Source organism: Oryzias latipes, chromosome 3 (genome assembly GCF_053564925.1).
Source record: "Oryzias latipes strain Hd-rR chromosome 3, Olatipes_Hd-rR_3.1".
In the NCBI taxonomy this organism is placed as follows: Eukaryota; Metazoa; Chordata; class Actinopteri; order Beloniformes; family Adrianichthyidae; genus Oryzias; species Oryzias latipes.
In genome coordinates, this window is record NC_136239.1 from 20,046,084 (window position 1) to 20,056,688 (window position 10,605).

General features: G+C 41.2%; 1 protein-coding gene across 1 annotated transcript; it reads right to left on the reverse strand.

The window, feature by feature from the left end:
- Nucleotides 1-454: 454 nt before the first annotated feature.
- Nucleotides 455-10,580, reverse strand: tgfbrap1 (transforming growth factor, beta receptor associated protein 1). The gene is made up of 13 exons (XM_011490419.4): nt 10,439-10,580; nt 8,520-9,235; nt 8,236-8,430; nt 6,061-6,215; nt 5,526-5,608; nt 4,094-4,274; nt 3,855-4,015; nt 3,637-3,694; nt 3,407-3,550; nt 2,955-3,098; nt 2,030-2,189; nt 1,499-1,944; nt 455-1,367 (listed from the first exon to the last, which is right to left on the reverse strand). Exons 2-13 carry the CDS (start codon nt 9,214-9,216, stop codon nt 1,179-1,181), a joined length of 2,613 nt encoding a protein of 870 aa, XP_011488721.1. The 5' UTR covers nt 9,217-9,235; nt 10,439-10,580; the 3' UTR covers nt 455-1,178.
- Nucleotides 10,581-10,605: the final 25 nt, after the last annotated feature.

The window sequence follows — 10,605 nt, forward strand, 5'->3', positions numbered from 1 at the left end:
CCTTTTATACTTTGTAATAGCAGATCACTATAAATGTTCACTTTTCTCTTGCAGTGTAACCTGAACTGCTGTTGGAGTCATGGTGGAAGATTACAGAATTTAATTCACACAAGTTTATGCTTTCAAGAAGATGCTATATTAAGGATAACATTGATGACAATTTGGATCAATGGGTTAAGAATTTTTGCCGACACGATCAAGTAGATGGATCTACAACTATTGAAGCTATGTTTCTCACTCCATTTCATTTTAATAAAACTATTCCGTCCTTTGACTGTTTGCAGTGGTGGACATCAAAGCTGTCCACCACCACCAAAGTCCAAACATAAGCCTAAATTTACATTAAAATATAATTTTCAGTTTGTCGTCGTTGGATGTACTCTGGTCAAAACATGAAACGGATTTACAACAGAACACAAAAGCAGAAATTTCCCTGAAATGAAGACAAACTAGAGGAAGTCTGGTAACATTTATAGCATTTTCAGAGAGATTTCACATATCAACTGGACAACATAACATTTAACGTGATGTTAAATGATAAATTTAGCATGATTTTGTTAGGTATTATGAATTGGTCTGAGAGGAAAATTGTTTTTCTGTTAATCATCAGCAGAATTAAAGACGTTTTACTGCAAATTCAATGTAAACTCTTACAACAGAAAAGACTTAAGAATAAAATGTTGCTTTAAGATTAGCATTTGATTTTAAGGCAAAAATTTCTTTATCGACATCTGCAGGGTGTTCACATTGAAATCACATGTGATATGAAAGGTAGAACAGTATTTGTACAAAGCAAGTTGATTGGAGCAGAGCTGTGGAAAACAACGCATGCTTAGACAAATATTCGCAGCAGGTTTTAAACGTCATCGCTGTCATTTAAAAGGGGTTCGTAAATCTGTGAATTAACCGTGAGAGCATAAGATGGGACGGGCTGAGAATTCTACCGAGCTTAAACTCGCAGCGGTACGAGTGCCAGCACACAAATAAATACATGGTATAACCAGTTTCTGCCATCGACTCTGGACCGGCTCTCCCTGCGTTTTACTTTTCGGCTCCACAGCAAATCCCTCAATAAAAACAGATGTGCTTCTGGCTCTTCTATGGCCAACAGCTGTCAATAGTCTTAGTGCATCTGTGCCTCCCGTCACTGACCAGACGACGGCGGGACATGCCTGGTCTCACGTATGATTGCTGCTATTAGTCAAGTGTCTCTTTGTGGGAGAGTCTTTTATTCTCTGAGCGACACAGTGAGTGTGAACGGGGACTCCTCCAGGCAGACACACCACATCTGGCTCCTTAAAGGTGTTGTGGCAGAGGTGGCATCCCTTCTTTTCTGAGACAAAGATCGGTTTCTTGCGCTCTTTCAACTAAAAAGAAAAAAACAAATGAGCACAGAAAGAGCAATGAAGCAAAGAAGCACCTATTACAACCCTTCGTGATCCATCATCCTACATGAGGAGATGTGTCCAACATTGTGTTGGTTTAAAGAGCTTCTTACCCGGTCGTGCAGCAGCTGAACGTTTTCTGAATGTGCTAGGCCCACAGCGATTTGAGAGGTGTGGCGGGCGTGCATACTGGCTCTGATGGCGCGGTTTAGAAAGGGCCGCAGCAGCTGCAGCGACCAGCTTTCAGGAAGCACCCGCAACACCCTGACAGCGTCAAACACCTCGCCGTGCCTATTTAAGACGTCTACCGCTGCCATTTCCAGCTCGCCGCCTCCTCCGACTCGAGGTTCTCCTCCTAAATACTCCTCCAGGAGCAGGTGAAACAGCCGCTGCCGGTACGCAGGATCGCGACCAGAAGAGGCCCACACGCAAAAGGCCTCAGCGGAGGGAAAGTCTCTGAGCTTGTGCACCAGAATGTGCAGGGCTTTGTCGTGCTCCTCTAGTTTTCCATGTAGTGTTGCACGCTCTAGCAGCAATTGTTCACAGTCCTCAATTTTTCCTGAACAAAGCAGACCACAAAACACAGAGTTTTAAACCCAAATGTCAGAATGTGGTGTGAGTTTTAGGTGGCGTCAACGTCTCACCTAAAAGAAACTGTACACGATACAAGTTGGACTCCCTGAGGAACGCTTGCAGTCTCTCTCTTGCTTTGGTCAATGGTTCTGCATCTGCTGATGAGTCTGACAGCAACGATAAAACCCTCTCCAGGTACAACACGGCGAGGTGAGTGTGGAACTTCTCCTTCTACAACCGTGGAGAAAAAAACAGAAGACAAAAAGATTTTTCCTTTAACCCAATGGAGAATGATTCTTCAGAACTTCTACGCTGAAGAAAGCTAAACTTAAGGTTGACAAACTTAAAAGTCCCACTCCAATCATCTACTGATCTATTGTAAAAGCGTTCCCAGTGGTCTTTTGATTATAATTAGGCTGTTTTTGGCAAAAATAAAAAATAAAAACCTGCATAGTTTTCTAGGACATACTTTCTGCAGAGGTTCATTCGAAATTCTCTCCTGAATTGTGGGCGGGACGATTGGTGGAGAGGAACCCCGCCCCCACTTCCCGTTGCTCCTCTGTGTACACTGTCCCACAAGCTTACAGCCCCTTACAACCCCAACCTAACATTACCGGTGTCAAAACTAAACTGGTGAGCAACATCAGAGCGATCCAGACGTTCAGTTTGGAGCCAGATGTAGAGACCTTTCAGGGAGCTCCCGACTTGCCACAATAACGATTTCATCTGCCCCTGATTCACAACGATTTGATAAAGGAATACTCTAAATTCAATATTAAGATTAATCTTCTTAATTTATATTCTACATCATCAGGAAAATGCCACATGAACATGTTAAAAACATCCTTGTCATCAGAGTGGGTCATTAATGTTTCCTTACCAAACAAACACATTTTCATTTTATCTTCCTACGGTTCCAGCCTCTGGAACTAATAGATATTATGTTGTTTTTTTTGGAACGAGACTAAAATAAGTTCAGTTTTTTCTGAACAGTACCTGTATCTTCTTCTCCAGCACCAGATGCTCCAGGTAGAGAAGCAGCGCCTGCTTGTTCTTCCCCAGGTAGGTAATGACTTTGTCAGGGTTTAGTTCTGACTGATCTGTGCTCAACGGTCTCCTTATAAAGATGTGGACACCTTTCTATGATAAAAAACAAAAACAGGTTAATCAATTCTAATTTGAGATACACAAAAAAGATTACAGTTTAAAAATGAACTTTCGGCTTTCATGCATGCAGGTTCCAAACAATTATTGTGAGCAGACCGACATAATCTCTATATTTCTTTGAAATGTTGAGATTTCAAAATAAAGTTCACACATATTTGATGATCAATTCTGTAAATTGGAGAGGAGACAGATCTGTATCACATCTAAAAAAAGAAAAGAAAAGCTGTGGCTTGCCTTGCATCAACAGTTAGACAGCAGAGTTAGATTTTTTGGTAACCTACAGTGGAATCTTTCTGCAGTGCCCAGTCCGCATACTTCCAAACCAGGTCCAGATTGGAACAGCAGCACAGGAAGTCCACAATGTAGTCAAAAAGGTCTGATCTGGTGGAGTCCTGCAAGTCTCCATTAACCACACGAGTCCACACCTAACAGAAATAAAAAGAGACAATCCATTCAACACTTTCATACACAGGACTGGAAAGAGAACAAAGAAAAATGTAAAGATCAGAACCTGTAGTGCTGCGGAGTCTTGACCGTTATAATGATAAAGTAGTCCGAGCGCAAAATATCTGAAATTAAAAAAAAAACGAAGGTTTTCCTTGAAGGGAGATCAATCTCATACATATCTAAATAAATTCTGCAGCCCTGTTTGAAACACAGAATAGGAAAAAAGATTTTGTAAAGCTAGAATATGTCCCTTCATTTAAAAGGTTTCAGAAAAGTACACACTTGTGATATTTCTCCAGGCACGGAACACTGTCTGCAAGCACGCATGCGTTCTCTGAAGCTAGGAGGTCCAAGAGGCTGTCATGGTCCTGTTCAGCGTAGAGCTTCAACAGGGCTGTGTCCACATCCTCCCGACAGCCATTCACCACCTCGGTGCTCCGTACCTTCATCCACAGGGAAGGAAAACTAGTTACCTACCAGATCAAAAGCTGCTCGGATCCATCTGGGTCTGATCCGCCTACCTCTTTCAGATAACTGATGAGGAACCTCTTGCACTGTAGAACTTTCTCCTGGTCGCCCTGTGCAAGATGGTTGAGGTCGGCGAACTCGTGGAGAGGAGGGTGAAAGCGGGTGAAGGAGGAAGAAGCGGGTAGCAGCAACGGGTAGAGAGAGATCAGCTCCCGCACATCCAGTTCACCCTTCCTAAAGACAAAAACATTGCAGGTTGATGAAAGATCAGAAACCTGAAGGCAAGGAGAGTCTGAGCTTTGACCACGTCGGACGACATCAAACACCACACAGTCGAGAGAGAAAATGAGAAAAAAGCAAATACAAGCCTTCAATCAAAACATGAAAAAAACTCTTCAAAACAAATATGTACTACTAAGGTTCTCAACACAGGTTCACTTGACAGCTGAATTTCTTTTTACATGGTTTTGAATGCAGTTATAGTAGTAAAAAAAACCAAAGGAACCTGGGTAAATAAATACCAGACACGTGATTTCTATATAATAAAGACTATAAATGAAGAATATCAGGCTGTGAAGACCATATCCCAAAATGTTCCAGTTCAAAACGAAGCTTTATTGACTCAACAGTATTCTTTATTCTCCAATTACAGCTTCATGTGTTCCAGAAAAAGTTAGATAAACAATAGTTCCTTATTCTAATATGACATAAAATTCTTTTCTACATTATAAACCACTGACATCATTAAGGTAAAACATAGACCAGGGGGGGCAAACACGCGGCTCTCGGCCAATAAGCATGCGGCTCTTTGCGTCTCATCATATTTTCTATTTACTGTGCCTCATTTCATAGTTTTTTCCCTCTTAAACCAAACTCAAATCCATCAGAGGGTATAAATAAAAAAATAATAATAAAAGTAATTTGGCTGTTTGTGTGTTTTAATGCTGCTCCCGGCACATTGTATTAATGTGTTTATTGTGAATATGTATTACTCAGACACCAGAAGGATGCTCTGTCCAGATGTTTATCATCGTAAATCTGACTTCAGAGGAGTCGGTGCCTCACCAGCCATCAACCTCACTGCCCGTCACTGAGTAGCTGTGTGTGTCAGAGAGAGGCAGAGAAAAGAGTGAGATAGAGAGATAGTGTGTGTGTGTGTGTATGAGATGTGTCTGTGGAGGGGGTATCTGACCTCCAGGGTTGACTCTCTTAACTCTGGCTAAGCTCCATTTGATGTGTGTATTGAGGGTGGACACTTTCCTTGAAATAAACACAAGTGCAATGCTTGCTGTTGTATTGTAAGGAGAGGAGTGTTTATGGAAAATAATACGGCTTTAATTGTGTGTTTGTGTGTGTACGTCTTGGCAGGTCTGTGTGTGGTGTGGCTCTTTGACTCTCACAGTGAAAAAAATTCGACTCTTGGTGTCAAAGACAAAAACTCTCAGTTTAGTCACAAAACAACAGATTTAAGTGAATGGAACAAACCTAAAATGGTCTTTGGCTTCCTGAAACTGAAGCTTGCCGAACTGTATGAACCCCGCTCGCTGGAGGATTCTTCTGTGCAAAACCTAAAGAAAGAAAATAAACATTAGTTCCTAAAATATTTAAAAGATCTCAAAACCTCCAATAGCATTTTTTCATCTCGCTTTAGTCCAGTGTTTTTCAACTGGCGTAGTAAATGATTCGAGTTCACCCTATTGGTCTAAAAAACATTGACCATATCCAGGAAAGCAGCTTTGTGTTCATTCAAACACGCCCAGGTTTCACACTGAGTAGTTAGGAATATAAAAGCTCTTAAATACTTTTTTTCATTTATTTGATGACAGTTCAAAAATTTCTATATATTGTTCATACAAACAACATAAATTCTTTTTTCTTACATTTTCATTCAGTGGTGTGCCTTGTGATTTTTAATCAAATAAAAAAAAAAAAAGAATGTACCTTAAATCAAAAAAAAGTTTAAAAACAAAACAAAACACTGCTTTAGTCCATGTAAAAACATTGATGGGCTGCTGTTTACCTGAAATTTGTCTTTGGGAATGTTTCTCTGTGCGCCCTCCATGAGCATGAGCGCCTCCTCCACCCGGTGACTGGCCAGCAGATCCTGGATCTGTCTCTCCAAAGGCAGAGGCACCAGGACGTACACCGCCTTTGTGGAGGCCAGAATGACCTTCCCTAAAAACACAGAGCCCCCAATAAGTTCCTCCTGCTAAAGCAATCTTCTGAATGACAAGCATTCTTAACAAACAAAAAAAATGTAGACGTCTATCCCGATAGCATTTAAAGACACACGCTGATGAAAATTATGTTTTGGATATTTTTAACATATTTTTAACAAGCATTTTTCTAATGATGGAAGACATATATAAGGAAAATTAGGCATAAAGTTGTATTTATCTGTATTTGTCTATTTAAATTTATGTGAATCAGGAGCAGACAAAAAAATGTCGTTTGAAAAAGCGTGTAGCTGTTGCGTAAAAGCTACAGTCAGCACGCCACAAACTGTGCTCCGTTCAATTCTGATGCGTCCACTTGTAGACAAACAGATCCATGCATGTCTTTCTTTTCCTCATCTGAGCTGGAACCCGGCTCAAAACTCTGATATTGTTGCACCGGTGATGTTAGATTGGGGTTGTGAGCGGCTGTAAACTAACAGGAGAGCGTGTTGGATGGGTGTTAGATGGGTGACGGGAAGTTAGGGCGGGCTTACTAAGTGCCATCATTCCCACCCAAAACTTGGGGTGACTTTCTAAGGAATTACTGCCGCTCAGCAGAAACTATGTCTTAGAAAACGACACAGGTTCTTTATATTTTGGCTAAAAACTGCATAATCATAATTAAATCATAAGACCACTGGGAATGCTTTAGAAATCAAAAGATGATCAGAGAGGGATTTAATGAGGAAAAAATTGTTGATGTGTTGTTATTAAAAATTTTAAAAGATTACATTTAAAGTGTAAAACTTTTTAAACTGTATTCTACTAAATAGGAAGATAAACAAGTAAAACCAATACCTCCCTTACTCCTGATTGACACTGCAGTTAAAATCAATTCCAGCCTCTTCATTCACTTCCATGCAAACAAAAGCAAAACTTCAGGCTAAAGAAGCTGAGAGCGGTCATACTTACTGTCATATTTAAACACCTCATTTCAAGAGGCCAGTGTTTATTGATTCGTATTTTCAGGTTTCCCTGAAAAAAACTTTTAACCAAAATTCCAGTTGTTCTGATAATATTTTCAACTAAATGCTGATTTCATACAGAGCTTTCAGAGCCACATTTGAGCCTTAAAATTATTTAAGACAGCAAAATTTCTGGTTTCTCTTAGAAATAAACTATTAGAATAACCCAAATGAGTAACACTGAAGTCACAACGTCAGGAATTTCATTTGCTGAAGAGGATCGTTCTGCTGCAGCGTAGTGATTAGACATGTCTGCTTTATTTTCAAAACAATCACCAGTCAGTCGGAGACATGTAGCGTGCAATGGGTCTGCTACCACAGAAGGTCGACTCTTGTTATATACGACTCACAAACTCAGCACGGAAATAAGCTGCTCCGAATTATTAAAGAAAAAAACTTGACTAATGTCCTCCCTCCTGCCATTAACACCTAACACTGATCCTGCTAAAACTTATACAAAAAGAAAAAAAAACATCTTTTACTAAAATCTTTATTCTCATTGAAAGGCAGAAAGATTCACAAAAGAGTACAGTAATTCCTGATTCTTCTTCAGAAAGGTTAACGGTTTTTTGAAGAAAATGGCTAAACGGCCTCAATATTTTGTCAAAATGTAATGAGATTTTTATGAAAATAAAACTAAAGTATTCACTTCCAAGTCTGGATTTCAACCATGCCTGCAAGTTGCTGCCATCATTTCATTTTCTGTGGGTTTTTGTACTTTTCACAAAACAGTGCCTTAGCACAGACGTGGATGTGTGTGTGGTGGTATTATGGCGTCTTTCATGGAGTCAGGTGCACTCTCCTTCTAGGAACAGCATATATGTCTCAAGGACAAGAAGTGCACACTGCGGAAACACTGCTGCGCTTTAGTGAACAGACACCAACAATTGAAAGTAAGGTTTCAAACCTTCTAACTTCTGAGAACTACTCTGACATCGCCTTGGTCGTCATGGTTTCTTTCAATAAATTAAACTGATGAGAAATGCGAAAGAGAAAGCCCGTAAGAAAGCGCACCTTCAAAGTCTTGCAGTATGTGTCCGTCCCTGAACGACAGAGTCTGCTTTAGCTGTTGGTCCAGCATGCTGTGGATGGTGATGAAATTCTCATCCAGAGCCACCACGTAGGGAAAACTCACAGCCGCAGCAATCACGCTCTCTGACCAGCTGACCGGAGCCCGCTGAGATACCCCCTCTGCATTGGCAAACATTCCTGGAAGTCACAAAGCGGAGACGCGATTTGACGTTAAGCTGCGTGTCAATCAAGCATCTTCTCCTAAAAATGCTCGTGTAGCAACTTACCGAGACCCCCGGGTGCAGCCAGGAGGAACTCCTCCCTGCTGATCCTCTTCACGATGGGCCTCCTCTCCTCACTGTTGTAGGGGAACAGGTCCTGAGAGGCTCCTGTGTTGTAGTTCAGAATCATGTATTGTGTGGTGAGGGCCAGACATAAGAAGTAACCATCCAGACTGAGGGCGCAGGGCTGCTCCGGAGTGGACACCTCCTTGACCAGCTGCACCCTGTCCTTGTGCACCATGTAAATCTGCACGGTTCGCCTCTTTGAGGAGAGTATGGCCATTTCCACGCAGAACGGATCCCCGTTCACCGGGTTCTCGTTTACGCAGAAGGCAATCACTCCTCTGATCTTCACTCCGCCTCCTGCCGCTGAGGGCACGCTCTCCAGAGTCACCATGTCTACAAGAAATACCATCCCATCACAAAGCACGATCAGGCGCTCCAAAGCAGAAGCAGCCCGCAGCTCAGCCACCGGTTTCTTCAGGCCCAAGTATTTGTTCAGAAGCTTCTGAGCTGAGTAGCTCAGCTTCCCCATGGGCGAGGCGACCTCGTCGAGGAGAAAGTGGTGAATGAAGCAGTCGTTGGTGCCGACGTACAGGTGCTTGCCACAACATTCAATACACTCGATGTTGATGCGGGCTTTGTCGCCCATGAGGAGGTCTCGCTCCACAGCCGGGACGAGCTCGAAGGCCTTCACACTCATCTCAGCCACGGCATCGACACTACAATTAAAATAACCAATCAACATCACATACATCCAACAAAAATTACATCCCAGTATTATGTCATAAATGCCCAGACACTGAATATTTTAAAGCAAAATAGAAGGAGAGGCTACTGTCAACATATGAGCTATAAGGAAAGGGACCGTGAAACAAGTAAAGGAATAATTTTGATATTCAGGTAATATGTAATGATATTCAAGTAGCGGTAGTCTAAATATTTGAACAGATAACAAATGATGCAATAATTATGCATCTGTATTATATGTATTAATATGTAATTGTATGGCATTGTATACATAACAATTTTGTAATATTGTGCGATATCTTGAATAATTGTACACAAGCTTAGAATAAATCACACAAATCCAAATCAAATGGAAGATAATTAAACTATAAATGAGACAAACTGAACAAAAGTATTTGAAATTATTATGCAATATTATTATTAGCTTTCCCGTTTTATTTTTGTGCTGCTTTGAAACAAAAATGGATCCGTTTTTGTCCTTGTAGCTGCTTGATTCACAGGTCTACAAATCATCAACTAGCTTCATTTGTCATATGATAGCACGTGTTTTCATTTTATGACCAGCACTGTTTTTGTTTTTTTGTTTTTAACTGAAGTTTTATTATTTTTAACTGACGTGTATTTGTACGATCCCGACGGTCAAGCAGTACAACTTTAACCTGTCTTCTGTTGTCACTTCCCTTTTTTAAAGCTGAATCCTCGTTTCAAATGTAGGGATTTCCTGTCAGACTGTAACTTGGCTAACTGACTGACATTACACGATAATGTTTGTTTACTTTCATGACCTCCTCTTTTATTGAGGACTGGCATTAGCAAAATGTCATAGCACCAAAAACAAATTGCATCTAAAAGTTATGTTTTGGGTCGAGATTTTTCTGCTAATCAAAAGACAGAATTTTCCACGTTGGGTTTCCCTGGACTACTTTAAAAAGCTCCCATTAGCTTAACAGGCAAAGCTAATGTTAGCTAGCTAATTACAGCTAACTATGAATTAATACCAGTCTAAAACACAAAAAGCTGTTCGTGCATCTAAACGAGATGCCGTAAGGGTGTCCCCGCAAAGAAAGACAGAGGATTTCCAATCGGGCTCCACTCTCCAGAGGCGCTACCGACCAACTCCCTGCCCGGTTTGCCACAGACTAGTTGTCGGCGTTAGCAGCAGCCACCGTACTTACCGCTGCTGACGACGGAGCACGACCCACGAGCGACGCTTACTGAATCGGAGACTGTCACCGTGCCATGTTTTTATGGTTAAACGTGGTTACAGTCATGGTGCTCGATTTAACTGCATCCACAGAAAGAATATGTTTGCTTAGTGTTACGTCTTCCTTATCCACGGGGA

Coding starts and splice junctions, on each gene's coding strand:
- tgfbrap1 (XM_011490419.4), bottom strand. CDS start 9,216: ATGAGTGTGAAGGCCTTCGAGCTCGTCCCGGCTGTGGAGCGAGACCTC. Junction 5,609..6,060: donor TTCCCAAAGACAAATTTCAG/GTAAACAGCAGC, acceptor TTCTTTCTTTAG/GTTTTGCACAGAAGAATCCT. Junction 3,695..3,854: donor TGCCTGGAGAAATATCACAA/GTGTGTACTTTT, acceptor TTTTAATTTCAG/ATATTTTGCGCTCGGACTAC.